Below are 18,806 nucleotides of genomic sequence, written 5' to 3'. Positions count from 1 at the left end.
AACTATTAAAGACAAAATATAAGAAGAAAAGATCTTTTTTAGAAACGTACAGGACACATACCTATAATCTCAGCACTGAGGAGGCTGGGACAGGAGACTCAAGGTTCAAGGACAACCTAGGTTATGTTGTGAGACCCTGTTTCAAAAAAAAAAAAAAAAAGAAAAGCATGTCAGAATTCAGAGTGTGCGTGTCTAGTAGATGTCTGACTTCAGAATGAAAGTGTAAGAAAATTCTTGGCTTCATAATTTGGGTTGCTGATTCTGATTCCTTGTCAGGTTGTCCGTTGTGCTTGCCCACCTCAACAAACCTGCTTGTGAAAAGCTTTAGCTCCTGTGCCCACCCCTCAACTAACCCTTCTGCTAACTGCCTGTCTTTTACATGGACACAGTGCTAACATTCACACTGTTCTGCAGCAGATTTTCTGCATCATGTTCACAGGTTATTTGTAAAGAAATGGAAATCTAGTGAGCAGGTGTATTCTGACTGTATAAGTCAGTCACTGATAGCAGGCTGTGGACAAGGCTTACAGAGCACTTTTCTCAGGCCTATGTCAGGGGGAGCATTTGGTAACCTCATGGTTAGACTAAACATTCACTTTTTGGAATGCAGTGTCACTGATCCGTGTTGGGACTGAGCCCAGGACTTCATGGATGGTAGGCAAGTACTCTGTCCTATGAGCTACATTCCTAGCCTCTGGGGTCTTTTCTCACTTCCTGTCAAGTGCTTCCAGCTGGGCTGATTCTGTTTGTATTTTATTTACATAAATATATCTACATAAATATCTACATTTATTTTTGTTTGAGGAAGGCATTGCAACAGTACATGTACAGAGTTCAGAAGACAGCTTGAGGGGTCTGTTTTCTCCTTTGACCATGTGGATTTCAGGGCTCGGTGTCTAGTCTTCAGGTCTGGTGGGCAAGGTTACCTGCTGAGCCGTCTCCCCCCACTAACTCCCCCTTCAGTGTCTCATTGTGTAGCTCTGGCTGGTCTGGGAGTCACAGTGATCTTACTACCACTATCCCCGCCTGATCCTGGGGTGAAGTCAGTGTTGCCATGCCTGGCCTGGCTCCCTTTTAAAAGTTTCTTGTTGTCCTAGAGTTTCTCGCTGCATAAAATAATAATATCCTTTTATTGTGTTTTGAGATTTTTCTCACTCTTTTGAGGTACCCTTGCATGGAACCCATCTTTGAACCCTAGACTGCCTACAAGGGCCTACCCTTTCCTCCAGTCTGAGTCTGCCTGCTTCTAATTATTATAACTGGGGTTCTCAGTAGTTCAGTAGCTTCTCCCTCTTTCTTTCTCCTTTATTTCTTTTCTTTTTCTTTCTTTTTTTTTGGTTTCCAAGACAGGGTTTCTCCATAGCTTTGGAGTCTGTCCTGAAACTTGCTTTGTAGACCAGGCTGGTCTTTAACTCACAGATGTCTGCACTTTTCTACCTCCCAAGTGCTGGGATTAAAGAAGTACCCCGCCCCCCAGCTTTGTCATTTCAGTGAACTACATCTTCAGATATTTTCTCATGGAAGAGTGGAGAAGGTGATTATTTTTGCTTATATAAATGTAAACTTAGTCTCTGTTTTTTCCCTCTGACTGCTTATGGTACTTTATATGACTTTCCATATCTTTAAACATCTACTCTTTTTATAGCTTTTATTTTTGAAATTAAAATATAATTACATCATTTTCCTCCTTCCCTTTAACCTTTCCCCTGTATCCACCTACTCTTGCTCTCTCTCAAATACATGACCTCTATCCTCTCTAAATATATAATGCAGCCTGTTGAGTCTGTATAATGTTGCGTTTATGAGTGTGATTTGGGGGCTGATCACTAGTATTGGATAATCAACTCAAGGACCGTCCCGGGGAAGACAGTATTTCTCCAGCTCTCAGCATTCCCTAGTTGCCTGTAGCTCTTCATCTAGAGTCGAGGCTCAATGACAGGTCCCTCTTCCAGGTTAATGTGCTTGTTGGTATCATCCTTTTCAGGTCTTGTTTAGGCAGCTATATTGGTGAGGTGTCTGTCTATCTTTGAAGCTTCTCTGATATTTCTAGGACACAAAAATCTCTCAGCAAATTTCCTGTTCCTCTGGCTCTTTACAGTCTTTCTTACCCTGTGATCACTGAACCTTAGGTGCAGAAGTCTTCTTTTAAAAAAATTATTGTTTTTTTTTTTTTTGTTGTTGTTGTTGTTGAGAGTTTTTTGTTTGTTTTTCAAGACAGGGTTTCTCTGTGTAGCTTTGGATCCTGTCCTGTAACTCACTCTGTAGATCAAGCTGGCCTCAAACTCAGCAGAGATCTGCCTGCTTCTGCCTCCCAAGTGCTGCGATTAAAGGTGTGTGCCACCACAGCCCGGCTGAAACAATTACTGTATTTTTATTTGGTGTGTGTACATGTGCGTACATATTCCCGTGTAGAGGTCAGAGGACAGGAAATTGACTCTTTTATTTCACATGAAGATCCCAGGCATCAAACTTGAGTCCTTAGACTTGGCAACAGGTATCTTTACCCACAGAGCCTTTGATGATATGATACTGTCTTTGCCTTCTGGCCTAAGCATAGATGAAAATTTGACCCTAGTCTAATTCTGTTTTCTTTTTTGTTGACCATATTTTTTCTCCTCTGAACTTTTGAAAGTATTTTCTTTGGTATTTTAGAATATAATGAATGCTTCTAATTGTGAGTCTTTTGGCAGCGTGGTATTGGTGAACCCTGACAATCCAGACTCGCGTGCTTGTCTTTAGATATCTCTTTCTTGTTCTGAGCATTTCTCTGCTATTGCACCTATTATCAGTTCATAAGCACGGTCATTTGAGAATCACAGGCATACGAATATATATTTCTAAAAATTCCTGTTTCCCTTTGGGACTCTTGCTCGCTCTTTTCCTTGACTTTCATGTTTCTACTTAGTTTCAGCTGTCAACTTGACAACCTAGTGTTATGTGAGGGAGTCTGAATTGGGACATTTCTTGAAGCATATGGAGCATTTTTGTGATTGCTTAATTGATATTGAAAGACTATTCTTAGTTGTCAACTCAACTACATCTTGAATTAACTAAAACCTAAGGGGCTGGGTACACCTTTGAGGTGTTTTTTTTCTTAATTAAATCATTTGAAGTGGGAAGACTCACTTTTAATCTTGATCTTTTGAGGTAGTATGATACACCTTTAAATCTTTCATCTGGGCCACACCTTCTCGGCAGCCTCATGAGCTGAACCACTACTGAATTTTTGGACCTTCTGTTGGTAGATTAGCTGGACCACAGCCTAAAAACCGTTCTGATAAGTCACCCTTATAAGTGTGTGTGTGTGTGTGTGCACGTGTGTGTGTGTGCGCGCGCGTGTGTGTGTTTTGTCTAGAGAACCCTGTTAATGCAATGCTGATTCCAGACACAGGTGAAGCAGTGATTTCCTCTTTTTTTGTTTCATGACAGGGTCTCATTCAGACTTGCTGTTTAGCCAAGACTGACTTTGAACTCTTGATCTGCTGTCTTAGGAGCACTGAGGTTATGGGTATGCACCACCACACCCAGTTATTTTCCTGTTGTTGTGGTAAAACACCCTGACAAAACAGTTTGGGGAAGAAATTTGTTTATCTGACAATTCCAGCTTACGGTTCATCATTGCAGGGAAATCAAGGTGGCAGGAACTGGAAGCAACTGGCACATTGTATGCAGAGTCAAGAGCAAAGAACAGCGAATTAACACAATGCATTCTCTGCTTCCTCCATGCTTACCCAGTTTAGAAATCTTTTTAGGGAATAGTACCACCCAAAATGTTGATCTTCCCACCTTAATTAATTAAGATAACCCTCAGACAAATCTCTCCTTGAGATTTTATTCTCGGGTAGATCTAGATTGTGTCAAGTTAACAATTAGAACTACCACACTCAGCGATTATTTGGTTTCTGTTGTGGTGGTGGTTATTTTTATATGTATGGGTGGTTATCTTTATATATATGGAACCTTGTGCATGCAGTAGTACCCTCAGAGACCAGAAGAGGTCACCAGATCCCCTGGGACTGGAGTTACAGACTATTGGGAACAGCTATGTAGTCACTGGAAATCAAACCACGGTCCAGTGCTCTTAACCACAGAGCCATCTGTCAGGCCCAGAGATTTTAAAAAGTTTAAACTACTAGGAAAGCTACCAGAAGTCATCAGAAATTTTAGGATAGGTTAGTTTGGGCTGGAGATGGCTCAGCAGTTAAGAGCACTTGCTTCATTATCGTGAGAACTGGAGTTCATATATGAACCCAGCACCCATGTAACAAACCAGCTATGCTGTGCATACCTGCAGCCCCAGCTCTGGGGGGAGGGGGGCAGGAGGGAGACATGGACTGGAGGATCTTGGGGGCTTTCTGGTTTTCAGTTTATCAGAAAATCAGGGAGAGAACCTGCCTTAAAGGAACAGGTAGAGCTGGGCATTAGTGGTACACACCTTTAATCCCAGCACTCAGGAGGCAGAGGCAGGTGGATCTCCAAGTAGGAGGCCAGCCGCTTGGTCTACAGAGCGAGTTCTAGGACAGCCAGGACTACATAGGAAAACCCTGTCTCAAAAAACAAACAAAAAAGCAGGGAGAGTGATAAAAAAGGACTTCTACCTCCCTCCTGTGACCTCTTCATTTCACAGGCATGTGCACCTACACATGTGCATGCTTGTATATAGATGCACAGACACATATGTAAATAAATAACATCTTTTAAAATTATGTATTTTAAAACTGGATCACTCTCTGTTGGTTGTTGGCCCCCATTCTCTTACTGGATCATCTGGAGCAGAGATTGTGAACTTTTTCTTTGAGCAGGGATTCCATGTATTCTAGGCTAGCCTTGAGCTCACTATTGACCAAAATATGACCTTGAACTCCTGGTTGTTTTTCCTATACCTCCCCAGTGCTGGAGTACAGACTTGGTCCATTATATCTGGTGTATACAGTGGTGGGGATTGAACCCTAAGGCCTTGTGCATGCTGTGCAAGCACTCTACCAACTGAGCTATGTCTGCAAGACTGTGTTTGCCAAGCTTTTACAACTCAGCTCTTCTACTAAAATAAGTCTTGTGCAGAAGTCTATATATTTGCCGATACAGTCGGTGGTGCTCTGGGTGGGGTTACAGGGTGTCCATATTTTATGGCCCTGCCCTTACTCATGGCCCCTAATCTGCTTATCTGATGGAGGAGGGTCGTCTGTCTATGTGTTACTTTCATTGGCTAATAAAGAAACTGCCTTGGCCCTTTGATAGGACAGAAAATTAGGTAGGTGGAGTAGACAGAACAGAATGCTGGGAAGATGGGAAGTGAGGTCAGACGCCATGGAGCCAGCCGCCAGGTCAGACATGATGAATCTTTCCCAGTAAGCCACCACCTCGTGGTGCTACACAGATTATTAGAAATGGGTTAATCAAGATGTGAGAATTAGCCAATAAGAGGCTAGAGTTAATGGGCCAGGCAGTGTTTAAGTGAATACAGTTTGTTTGTTGTTATTTCTGGGGCTAAGCTATCCGTGCAGGAGCTGGGCAGGACTAAAAGTCGGCCTGCTCCCCTCACTATACTTATCCTTTGAGCATAGTTCTGAAAAGCTTTGATCTAGGGTTGCAAACCATTTATTTGTCTAGTGGGGAAAACTATGAGTTTAAAATTAATTATAATTAGTTTAGTTTGGAGCTGAAATAAGTTTGAATGTATTTTTTTCTTTTTTTGTGTTGCTGAGGATTGAACCAGGGCCTTAGACATTCAAGGCAAGCACCCTACCAACTGGATTCTAGTTAAGCAACAGTTACTGCAGTAGTATGGAATCTTCCATAGCACTAGTTGTCTTTTCAAGACATGTTTTCTCTATGTAGCCCTTGCTATCCTGAAACTCACTCTGTAGACCAGGCTGGCCTCAAAGTCACAGAGATCCTCCTTCTTCTCCCTCCATGAGTGCTGGGATTAAAGGCATGCACCCCAGGCGCCCGGCTTATAGCACTGGTTTCTAAACAAGGAAATAAGCAAAGTGTGATTGCTCACCTGTCTTTGTTTATTGAGCAAATAGCTTAAATTGATTTAGAAGCAACAATTTATAAAGAATAGCTGGAGATATCTCTCTCCTGCTTTACCTGTCTGCTGATAGTAAGAGTACCCATTGTAGCCTCTGTTGAAGCCTCTGTTGACATGTCTCTTCCTCCTCGTTCATACTGCAGGGTAAGTTGGATCTTTCAGAAGTGGGACAAAAGTGGTATATGGAAATCAGTGAAATGTTGCCTGTTTTGATGTGCTGGTATTGGACAGGGCCTAGTGATGCTCGTGATCTACCACTGAGCTGTTTGCTTATATCATTTTGTGTTTTCTTAACAGGAAAAAGCTAAAGAGCACATCTAAGTACATCTATCAAACATTGTTTTTGAATGGTGAGAACAGTGACATTAAGATCTGTGCTCTAGGTGAAGAGTGGAGCTTACACAAAATCTATTTATGTCAAGTGAGTATTTCCCTGATGAAAACATCAGACTGGGGAGCTGCTTGGAGAAGCCTGGGCTCTCTGGGGTGTGTTCTGCTGTTTGGTTGAGTTTCATAGTGAGCTCTCCCCTAGTGAAGTATCTGCTGGAAAGAAAGATGGTGGGCCCTGCAGGTGAAAGCTGACTGTTGCCTCTTTGTTGTCAAGAAGTTTGTTTTAGGGCTGGAGAGGTGGCTCAGAGGTTAAGAGAACTTGTAGTGAAGAGGCTAGCACGTCTGCTTTTCCTCCCGCACGGCTAGCTTAACCCCAGAATAATTACAAGAAACTGTATTCACTTAAACACTGCCTGGCCCATTAGTTCTAGCCTCTTATTGGCTAATTCTCACATCTTGATTAATCCATTTCTAATAATCTGTGTAGCACCATGAGGTGGTGGCTTACCGGGAAAGATTTATCATGTCTTACCTGGCAGCTGGCTCCATGGCGTCTGCCTCATTGCCTTCTTCCCAGCATTCTGTTCTGTCTACTCCACCTACCTATGTTCTGACCTATCAGGCCAAGCAGTTTTCTTTATTAGTTAACCAATGAAAGCAACAGGTAGATAGAAGACACTCCTACATCAAGAACTGACTGCTCTTCCAGAGGTCCTGAGTTAGATTCCCAGCACCTGTACAGCTGCTCACAACCATCTACAATGAGATCTGGTACCCTCTTCTAGTATGCAAGCATACATGGAGGCAGGGCACTGTATATATAATAAATAAATAAATCTTTTAAAAATAAATTTGTTTTAGTGCCTTTTGCTGAAAAATGGAAGAATTGGGGAGAAAATCTGTAACATTCAGGTTAAGGTTATTAATTAGAATGTTCTTTTTTTTTTTCTTTTTTTTTCTTTTTTTTTTTTTTGATTTTCGAGACAGGGTTTCTCTGTAGCTTTTGGTTCCTGTCCTGGAACTAGCTCTTGTAGACCAGGCTGGCCTTGAACTCACAGAGATCCGCCTGCCTCTGTCTCCCGAGTGCTAGGATTAAAGGCATGCGCCACCACCGCCCGGCTTTATAACAATTAGAATACATTTCTTTGAAATGTTGCTCTTTATAGAAAGTGAATGGGAAGTTAATGCTTACTAGAAAATCCAGTGGTGTTAAAAACAAAACCTGCAAGTGGTGATTTCATTTATCTGATGTGCTGTTTTTTTTTATATTTCTTAATGTTTATTTACTTTATTTTATGTGCACTGGTGTGAAGGTGTCAGATCCCCTGGAACTGGATCTTCAGACAGTTTTGAGCTGCCATGTGGGTGTTGGGAACTGAACCCCGGTCCTCTGGAAGAGCAGTCAGTGCTCTTAACCGCTGAGCCATCTCTCCAGCCCCTGATGTGCTGTTTTTTGAGGCAGGGTTTCTCTGTGTAACAACCCTGGCTGTCCTGGAACTTGATCTGTAGAACAGGCTGGCCTCTGGAACTTGATCTGTAGAACAGGCTAGCCTTGAACTCACACACTGCCTTCTAAGTACTAGGATTAAAGGCATGCGCCACCACCACCCAACTTTGATCAAAACTTTTAAAATTTATTTTTGAACAAGTTTACTTTGTTTTGAAGACTATAGTTCAAAATATTTTAAGAAAGGAAGGAAAGAGGAGATCCTTTTAAAATCCCAAAGAATATAATCAGGGTATACATCAAAATACCAATCTTTATTATATCTGTCTTTTGAATCCCTTTAGGTCTCTTACTGACCTAAAGGTGAGGTGGCCTCTGTGAAACCAGATTAGTCATCATTCAAGTCTCACAAATTATGCAGCACCTTCAGACAGAAATCATCGTCTATGTCCTTGTTATGGGCCATAGTCAACAGCTGGCCTCAGGTGTAACAACTCTGTTACTAATATTCGGAAAAAAGATAGTTGCATCTGTACTGAACATGTAAAGCTTTTGTCACTCCCTAAAAAACAGTGATATATATTACATTTACACTATACTAGGCATGACAAGCGACCTGCGGGGGATTTAAAGAGTGTGAGCCTATGCACAGTCAGGGCAGAGCTGAGGCACTGGAGCGTCATTACTGCTAACCGTCCTGGAGCACAGATGCAAACAAATGAGCATAAATGCTGAGGAATGCCCTGTTTCCCTCTATTTCAGTTATTTATATATTTTTGATGTGGAATGGAACTTTTAATTAGTTAATATTTCTTCTGTTCTAAAGAACTACAGTGCTAATTATGAGGAATAGATCCGGTAGGTAACAGATGTTACCCATGTTGGAATTCAGAAACAATTGTGGTCACATAAAACTAAATAGTGGGTCTTGTATTTCTTTGGGATACATTCTTTCTGGTCCAGTCTGGGAGTACTCTGGATCCTTAATCACTGTGAGACCACAGGGAGAAGTTAGTAGTTTGAGGAGGCCTTGTTTCCTCAGCTCTCCTGAATACAGAATCATACACCCACTGTGTGTGCTGTTGCTTGTGAGAAATCTGTGGTGTGCTGACCTGTGAGAAGCTGACCAGTTCCATGGAGACGCAGGTTTGGGACTCTGATAGTAGTTAAGATTCTGGTTTAGTTTGGCAGCAGTGTCAGAATGAACATGTTGTTAGTTCATTCTCCATAATGACCGTATTTTAATTTGTTTTCTCCTGTAGATGTTTTGATGCTCTTTTTCTCTTGAAGTGGTATGTTAGATCAGTTTTGATTAGAAACTTGGAGTTAGAAATGATAAAATACTAGCTAATGACAAATGTACTAGCTAATCATTGACTTTTTTTTCTAGTCTGGCTACTTTTCTAGTATGTTCAGTGGTTCTTGGAAAGAATCCAGCATGAATATTATTGAACTGGAGATTCCTGACCAGAACATTGATATAGAAGGTATGTGCTCCATAATTATCAATGTATAAAAATCATAAAAATGTAGCCTTACTATTCCTTGATGAAAAATATCCTAGCCTTATAGGCTAGGGGGAAGTTGTGTTTTCTGCTGAAAGGGAAGATTTCCAATTAATTCACTCCATAGTTTGTTTTGTCCTTCCTGTCACTATTTGTCACCGGAGTCCAATCAGTCTGCCCATGTGTCTGTGGATGAGAAGGATGTGGGAGAGGGAATAGAAGGTGGGACTACTTTTTAAAGGATGTATTGAGAGGTGGGAGTATAGTTAGGGTTAGAGTACTTTCCTACCCTGTACAGGGTTTGATCTCTAACACCAAAAAATAAAAATAAACGGTGTGTAAGGATCTTTTGTGGAGCAATAAGCATATGAATCACTTAACAGCCTGTGTCCAAGTCAGAGGATCTGTGGCTGCAGAAGCAAGGTTAGGGAGGAGGTAAGGGCTGTGAAAGCATCATGCAGATCGTCCTCTCCTGTCCCTATCCTAGTTCTCCTGCTCATCTCATTTGATAGGCCAAGTGGAGAAGCCCAGGACCTGCTCCATAGGCAGTGAAGCTTAAGGCATTCACAAAGCAAAGCGAGGAGCATTGATGAGAGAAGCACTGGAAGAGGAGCAGACTTAGCTGTGAGGAGCTGGGCTTGAGTGCCACAGACATGGCCAGGAGTTAAACTGACACCTTGGTGGCCTGGTACTATGGGTCTGTAATGCAGGCACTGAGGAGGGTCAGGCAGGAGGATTGCTGTGAATTGGAGACCAGCCTGAGATATATATATATATATATATAGTGAGTGGGCTCTGAAGTGATAGTTCATTTGTATTTTAATAAATAAAGCTTGCCTGGAGATCAGAGCGTAAAACAGCTTCCCTAGTCTGCCTTGCAGACCAGGCAGTAGTGACACACATCTTCAATCCCCATAGCCACACTAGTTGCCATAGAAACTGGGTGGTAGTGGTGCACACCTTTAATCCCAGTCTAGAGAGGAATATAAGATGGGAGGAGACAGGTCTCAGCTCAGTCTCATTCTGAGGTTCCTGGAGGCAGGATCACCATTTCAGACTGAGGTAGAGATAAGAACCAGTGGCTGGTTGTTTTGTTTTTCTGACTTTCAGGTTGAACCCCAATATCTGTCTCTGGGTTTTTATTAATTGTGCTACAGAGCTCCTTACCTACTCCCCTAAAGAAAATACTATCATGGAGTGATGGGCTGTGTACCTACACTTAGTGATTGATCCACTCACTAGTTCTGATAGAACTATGCTCCAGGCCTCAATCCTAACTACTGACTATGTTAAGATTATAGAGAGAAGAGTATGGCAGGAATGGGCAGAATCCACCGCAGCAAGCACTGTTATGTGATAATACCTTCAGTAGCCATGGCTGCCATTTAATGGTGCTTCACTAGGTGCATACTAATGTCCTTTCTGCTTTCACAGGAGCCTCACACTTGCAGGGAGCATTTTAATACATGTGTGCACTTTTGCTTTTAGCACTGCAGGTTGCATTTGGCTCACTGTATCGAGATGACGTCTTAATAAAACCCAGCCGTGTTGTCGCCATCTTGGCTGCAGCTTGCATGCTGCAGTTGGTGAGTATGCCACCACTCAATGGTGTCACAGTGCCTGGAATATCTTGGTGCACACCTCTAAACAGAAGTGAAATTCTGCTTTTTCAGTCTTTAAAACAAAATGTATAAATACGCCATTTGTTAGAAATTGTTGAAATACTCAATCGAAGCTAAGTTAGTTAAATTGAGGGCTTTAATCTCTGTGAGAAGTAGGTGGAGTAGATACACCTCCTTGGTGTGTCTCCAGTTGGGACCATCCACTTGCCCACATCCTCTGTAGACTTCTGTCCATTGGTGACATCACTGCTGAGTGATGGTTTGTGATCAGTAACTTAGTCAAAGAAACGCTGAGTCTGTTATTTAAGCTTTCTAATTATGATATCATCCTATATAAATGATGTGTGTCAATCAGTGACTGTATATTGAGTATACTGTGTAGTGTGTGGGACTTGGTGAAGGGGGCCAACAAGGATGAAAATGTGGTCTCTAAATATGAACAATCTGTGTGTGCCTTCAAGGAGCTCACAGTGCTATGAGGGTCAGGTGAGAGGTGGATACATAGCTCAGAGGTCCAGTTACCTAATGTTATGAGTGTAGCATAAACGCCTCATGGGGTCTCATGGACTAGTAAAGACAGGAAGGGCCAGCTCAACCTAATATCCTCACAGGACCCTGTATTTCTAGACTGAGTTTGAAGTGTGCATACCTTGCACTATGTGAAAAGGGGACAAAACAACATTTCGGGCCAGGAACAGAAAGACCTAAAACGTGAAAGGGTGGAGAGTTAGGGAAGTTAAGGAGTCTGGAATTCCAGTATCAGTTAAGTAGAGTTGGAAGACTGGCAAAACAGTGGAGCCTTTGTAGGTACCTGCCACCAAATCTGACAGTTTGAGCCCCATCCCCAGGACACATAGGGTAGAAGGAGAGAGCTGACTCCCCAGGTTATCCTTCGATTGCTACATGCATGCTATAAAATGTGTGCTCCACCATTCATACAACATAAATTAATAACTATGTCAAATATCCAGGTATGGTAGTGCACATCTTTAATCCCAGCACTCAGGAAGCAGAAGCAGGCAAATCTCTGAGGTCAAGATCAGCCTGGTCTATAGTGACTTACAGACCAGCCAAAGTTACATAGTAAGATCCTATCTTAAGAAATAAAACAAAAAATAAATAAAAATAAAAAAAGATTGGAGAGAAAAACTTAGACCAGGACATGAAGGTTCCTTTGTACGTTAAGTTTAACTTTATCTGTGAGCACATTTGATTTCTAGATTTTAATCAGGGAAAGATAGTTTCTACTTTAGGTTGGCTGAGGGTGCAGCTCTGTGATGGAGCACTCGCCCAGCATGCACAGGGTCTTGGGTTTGTTTCCCAGCCCCACACCAAAACAACAAAAGACTTTCAAGTACAACATGTGAAGGGAAGCGAGTGCATTAGAGACACAAATGTACGCGATCGTCCAAATGCCATCTGGATGAAGATAGCAGTAATAACCACAGAGAGGAAAAGGCTCCAGAAGTTGAGGTGTGTGGGGAGGGTCTACTGGGGCAGTGAAGTTAAGGTGTTAGGAAAAGGAGGGTCTAGAATTGAGGTAAGTTCAAAAACCAATGCAGCAATTTTGTGCTTTAATTTAAGCTTATGTGGTTTGACCTGCTGAACTATTTAAAGTGCTAGTTATTAGCTTGTTTATTGTCCTGGTTGATATTTTTTCAAGTATTTTTATCTTTCCAACACTTATTTTGAATATATTTTCTAACTTTAGTCCTTTTGGATTTGTTCTAAGTCTGCTTTCTGCCTTATTTTTATAACTTACTAACTCTAACTTAATAATATAGTTGCATGATGAGTATATTTCAGAAATTTAATGAAAAATGACAGTATTCTTTTTGTACATAGGAGGTGGTTTTTTGAAACCTATGTGATTCTTTTAGATTAGAATATTAATTTGTTATTTAACACTATGATATACTTTAGAGGCCTCTTTTGGGTACTAATGGTACTTTAAACTTTACTGAGTGATGTTCCATACGTCTGTATTATTTCTTTGTCTATTCTGGCTCTTGATTAGCTGACTGTGAAAATTCTTAGATTAATAAGAGCAGGAAAAAACATACAGTAAGGTGCTGTTGAAGAAAGAGAAAACAAGGCCCACAGCATCTCCTGTTGCTGTGCCTCACCTGCCCATTTCATCCCCAGTTCTAGGTGTTGAGTGGGGGTACTTGCTAGATTCTTTTTTCAGTATTTTTATTAAACTTAGAAAAACATTTAGGCTTGCTGCACTTGATGAATTTCCTTCCATCCTTCCATCCTTCTTGCCATCTTGCCTTTTGTCCTTTCTTCTGTCCTTTTGTCCTTCCTTCCATTCTTCCTTCCTTCTTCCTTCCATCCTTTCTTCTGTCCTTTGATCCATCGTTCCATTCTTCCTTCCGTCCTTCCTTTCTTGCTATTTTGATTTGTTTTTCCTTTGTAATATGTGGAAGCCCCTATGAGCGCTGGTTTTCCAGGTGGAATGGCCTTTGCAGTGCTTGTTTATATTTACAGGATGGTCTAATCCAGCAGTGTGGTGAGACAATGAAGGAGACAATTAATGTGAAAACTGTGTGTGGCTATTACACCTCAGCAGGGACCTATGGATTAGACTCTGTAAAGAAAAAGTGAGTCACTTTTCCTTTTCCCATCCCACTTCTGGGAATTTGGTTGTTTTGGAATTTTACAAGGATATAAGAAAGAATTAACGGGGGAAAGAGCAGATGATAGAACTCGTTGCTTTGAAAGCCTGCCTTTCTTCTTGACTGAGCATTAAGCTGCTCTGAGTTGCTCTTGGCCATGACAGGCCTGACATATGCTCATACAGCTGTGGCCACCACTTAGGGAGTTAGTATCGTAGACTTGATACTAACAAATACGGACAGTTTGACTCTTGAGAATTGCAGAACTCATTTTCAAATTGTATAGAAGGTAACGTCTTACAAGGTATTTAACTTCTTAATGAGAAATGATACTAATATAAAGGGAATGTCCCCTAATAACTACTGACAAAAGCTATACTAAATTTCAGATCACTGAGGTAGAAACTTTGAGCATGGCCTAGCATGATTAATATCTTTTCTGTGAACTATAAGACGTCGGGGAGTTACGAGTTTCAGATAAAAGAGCTGAGCACACTTTATCCTCAGGTGCCTTGAGTGGCTGCTGAACAACCTGATGACTCACCAGAGTGTGGAGCTTTTCAGAGAACTCAGGTATTTGGATCCACGTAACTTCACAGCACTCCCTACAGTGACGCTTCCATTTGCTCAGGCATTCCAGGTGTCTTTGTAAAACACAGAGAATAGTATGAGAACTAGACCTAGAACGCACACCTTTAATCCTAGCACTTGGAAGGCAGAATCTCTGAGTTAGAGGGCAGCTTGGGTTGCATAATCAAGTTTCAGGACAGCCAGAGCCACATAATAAGACCCCGTCTCAAAAAAAGAAGAGTCAGAACAATGTAATGAAAGGCACCCTGACTGTATGCACAGACTGAGCAAATGCTCTGCATCTAGCTCTCACCATAAGTGATAAAAATGCTCATGTGTTGTTTTAATAATTGCAACAGAAATGTCCCACTCCTCAAGACTGTAAAGACTTCCAAACCTGTAGAACTTCAAAGGGGATAGTTTGAAAACCATTTTTATCACTAACATGATGTTTGAAAAAAAATAAATCAAAACATGTTTTAGAGGGTAAGTGTTTTTTAAAGATTTATTTTAGTGTAAGTTTGTTTGCCGAGTTTGTCTGTCCAGGAGTCCTTAGAGACCAGAAGACGTGTAGGGTCCGCTAGAACTGAGGTTGTAGATGTTTGTGAGCCTCTGTGTGGGTGCTGGGAAGCAGTGAGCCCTCCTAATTACTGAGCCACCTCTCCAGACCCTATTTTAAAAATTTTATGGGACAATAGATGACTCAGAGGCTAGAGGGACTTAAGAAAAAAAAAGCCGATTGACCTGAATTCTATCCCCAGATCCACAAGGAACCAGTCCCTAAGACTTATCCTATGATTTCCATGTCATGAACTGTTCTCTCTCTCTCTCTCTCTCTCTCTCTCTCTCTCTCTCTCTCTCTCTCTCTCTCTCTCTCTCTCTCTCTCTCTCTCTCCCTCTCCCTACCTTCCTCTTTCCCTCCCCTCCCTCCTGTTTGCACAGTGCTTGACTGAGCACTGCTCCTAGAAATGTCAAATGTGAGGAACTGGGTTTCATAGGTTTGATCTGATGCCCACCATTGCAATAAAATGCCTGTAGACTTATCTTATCTCTGACCATAGGTCTTGTTTTAGAAAATTGTTGTGTTGAGAACAATTTTCAGCTATATTGAAATGAAATATTCCAAGGAACAGTTGCTATTTTTTAAACAATGCTTTTCAGTTTCTTTTGAGTCAGGGTCCTGCTAATATCCCTAGTCAATCTGGAACTCACTATTACTCTTTAATATTGCAGCTTGTATTCTTAAGGCATAGGACTGCATGGTAGATGCATTCACTGGGGCTGGGCATTCCATGGTTAATTGTTCTCTGAATCTGAGAAGGATTGGAGGCCCTGGGAAAAGCTGGAGGATGAGAGGGTAGAATAAAAATCAAGTAAACACAGTACCTATGTACGAAGTTTTTGAAAAGAAAATAAGTTTTAAAAATGAAGCTCTGGAAGTTATGACACTTCAGGCTACCCTTGGCTGTGCACCTGGAAGATCCAGAAGTTGTGCTGCACCATCTGAGCTCATGAAATCCAACTGTGTGGTTGTGGGGATGGGAAGTTGTACCAGGAACTAAGACCCATTAGATATATTTGGGGTCCCTAGAATGTCTACCTCAACCACAGGTACCTGCAAACTTAGGGTGAACATCTTACCTACTGTCTCCAGGAGGGCTGTAAGGTCAAATGTAGGAAGACTGATATTGGAAGTCTGGTGAACTATGCAAAGTTCGGTTAAAAAACATTTACAAATGTACTTGCACAGTCATTTTTGGATGTATGTTTTTGTTCATGTATAGTATATATGTGAATTTTTGTCATATACATGTATATATAGTATTTATAAATGTGTATACGTAAATGTCTATTCATTTGTATGTATTATATATGTGCATATAGGCATATACACATATAAACATAGTTGATAGATAATTAATGATAGATGATAGATAGATAGATAGATAGATAGATAGATAGATAGATAGATAGATAGATAGATTGTAGAACCACAAGGTTGGGTATGAATTAGAAACTTTTAAAATCTGTTTACTCATTCACTATAAATAACCCAAGCCTTGTATTTAACAATAGGAAAAACTCATCCACCAAATTTTCCAATCCTAGCAAACCTTAAGAGACAGCTTGTTTGGTCCCTCTTTTTTATTTAAAGGAAATAATCAAGGTAAGCTGACCACAAGGAAGTCATTTCAATAGAAAATGAAAGTAACATATACATGGGAGACACAAATGGAAAAATTCGAGTGGAAGTGGTAGTCCATCCCCTACCTACTCTTTACTTTGATAGCCATCCCACTTTCTCCAGGGAGAGGTGGGAACTGGCCTCCCCGGAATTGCCTTTTTCAACTATTATGAGGCATTTATCTCTAGTGGATATTCTCTAGCTCACTTTTTTATCCTGTCTTCCTTTCTCCCTCCCTTTTCTAGTGTCTATACCTCTCTCCTCCTCCTCCTTCTTCTCCCTCTATCCCTGTTCCCTCTCTTCTTTCCCACTTCTCTCTGGATCTGTTTGTATCTTTATATTTTTAAGTATCTGACTCTCTTAATTTCTCTCTGACTACTTTTCTACATTTTGCACCCCCATACATACACACACTTGGAAATCTACCATTTTTGCCACCTTCCAGACTCCATCTCTTATTAATGATTCGCCTCAGCCTGGTGAAATGGTGTTACTTGCATGAGCAGAAAACTTGACTCATCTTTGCCCAGGGTGTCATGTCTCCCCACCCTTCTGGAAGTCTGCTACTTCCAGGGATGGATGGAGAATAGGATTTGTGTGTGTGTGTGTGTGTGTGTGTGTGTGTGTGTGTGTGTGTGTACTCACACATATGAGCTTGAAGATATAAGTTCAGGTAAGGAAATTGGCCCATGATCTAATCTGATCCCCTGGCTCGTTACATGGACCCCAGAGGCTGCTTTTGAAGGGTCCTGGTCAAATGTGCATTTGAGAAAAGAATTTTTCTCCCACTCTGAAGAAGAGTAAGAAAACACAGACTTGTTTATACCCTGCAGAGACCCCTGTTATCTCTTACCCCGTCTTTGAAGTTTATATTTAGTAAGAAAGAGAAACTCTGGGAAATCCGCAGTTTCTAATCTCCAGGCATCTGGTTTATACTGTTCTCATTTAGGATGATGAGATGGGCTGAATACACCAGGATAACTCACTTTTCCAGACTTGCTGGGCTTTCGTTTTACTTATCTCACAGGAAATGTCTCTTGAATTGATATTTCTCATAGCAATAATGATGCCAATGAAGCTCCCACTCGTAGTGTGTTAGCTGTTTGCAAGGCAAAATGCCAACTCTGTCCCTGATAAGATTCTATTGATGTTGTTGAACTAGTTGTGTTCACATTTATTTTCAAATGTAGAAAATGAGAGTCTAAGGACCAGTGAAGCTGAGTCAAGAGTCGAACTCAAACTTAAGAGAGTGTTGTATTTCATCATGCTATTTGCCCTTGAAAGGGGCATGGCTGTTGGTGTCTTAGTCAATACGACTATCTAACTCAGTACTTATGTGTAGAGCACTCAGGAAAGGTAAGTTGTGACAGACACTGTAGGGTGGCTTTATTGCTGTTTGAGGTTTGTCAGCTCATTGCCCGAATGAGGAGGCAGGATCACAAGGAACCCCTGAGAACTGGAAGTTACAAAATGATCTGGTACCCGTGCATATTTAGATGGATGCACTCCTTTTCTGTGTTTCATTTTCTTCTTCTGTGCAATGGGAATTTTCACACTTACCTTGTACTCAGTACAGCTTGACCTTAAATATGACAAGACAGTAGGTGTCTGTGACAAATAACAAAGAATTTTACTGGAAGAGAGAGCTACAAAAAGATAACAGTAGACCTATTTTATCAAGGGGGAAAGGCTCATATTATAGGGCCACTGTGGATGGCAGGAAGATTGTCTGGGTAGAATTGCTAGGGTTGGGCAAACATCAAAGAACAAGATTTGGTGGCACAAGCCTCTAAGCCCAGCTATTTAACAAGCTGAGATGGGATGATGACAAGTTCAGTAGCTTTCTGGGCTGTAAGGAGAGGCAGTCTAGGCGACTTGATGACACACTCTCTCAAAATTCAGAAAAGAGATGGCACCAGCGGCGGCCGGAACCAGAAGCGCACGGCACCAGCGGCGGCCGGAACCGGACCCGGACGCGCACAGCTGGCGATGTAGCTGGCGCAGCGGCCGGGACCGGCGGGTACTGACACAGTGGCAGACAAAGCAGGCGACAGGGACCAGTGCAACACCAAGAGCAGATCGCCCCAGGACAATTAAATCAAAGAGGTAGGCCTTTGGTTGGCGAGGTCCCGGGCAAACAGGGAACCTGGATCTTTTCCTGAAGACCCGTCTGAGGGGTGAGAGGGATCTTGGCCCCTGGCAGGAGCCAGGAAACAGAACGAGGGAATTTTGCAAGAGGAGCCTCTGGCCAGCAGGGAAACCTGATCTGGTTTTAAAAGACCAATTAGAGATCGTCAATAGGAGGAGATGGGCAGGCGCCAAGGCAAAAATTCTCCCAATAAGCTGAAAAACAACATGAAAGCACCAGAACCCAATGATCTTACAACAGAAGGACTTGAACACCCTAACACAGAAGAAGTGGAAAAAATCGACTTTATGAAAGCAATAGAGTCCCTTAAACAATATGTAAAAAACACCTTTATAGAAATGGATGA

At 41.7% G+C, this 18,806-nt stretch overlaps 1 protein-coding gene across 1 annotated transcript in view; it reads left to right on the top strand.

Moving 5' to 3' along the window:
• Nucleotides 1-18,806, top strand: part of Gmcl1 (germ cell-less 1, spermatogenesis associated) — a 44,871-nt gene that overhangs the window by 2,737 nt on the left and 23,328 nt on the right. Inside the window, exons 2-6 of the mRNA XM_050165416.1 lie at nucleotides 6,332-6,455; nucleotides 9,202-9,298; nucleotides 10,805-10,902; nucleotides 13,429-13,541; nucleotides 14,064-14,129. Of these exons, the coding sequence (XP_050021373.1) occupies nucleotides 6,332-6,455; nucleotides 9,202-9,298; nucleotides 10,805-10,902; nucleotides 13,429-13,541; nucleotides 14,064-14,129 (498 nt within the window). The remainder of the gene's footprint in view (nucleotides 1-6,331; nucleotides 6,456-9,201; nucleotides 9,299-10,804; nucleotides 10,903-13,428; nucleotides 13,542-14,063; nucleotides 14,130-18,806) is intronic.

This window comes from Alexandromys fortis, unplaced genomic scaffold (genome assembly GCF_014885135.2).
Source record: "Alexandromys fortis isolate MF-2015 unplaced genomic scaffold, M_Fortis_MF-2015_v1.1 scaffold_158, whole genome shotgun sequence".
NCBI classification, from domain to species: Eukaryota; Metazoa; Chordata; class Mammalia; order Rodentia; family Cricetidae; genus Alexandromys; species Alexandromys fortis.
The sequence above is the reverse complement of the archived record's forward strand: the minus strand, read 5'-3'. Positions and strand labels throughout refer to the sequence as shown.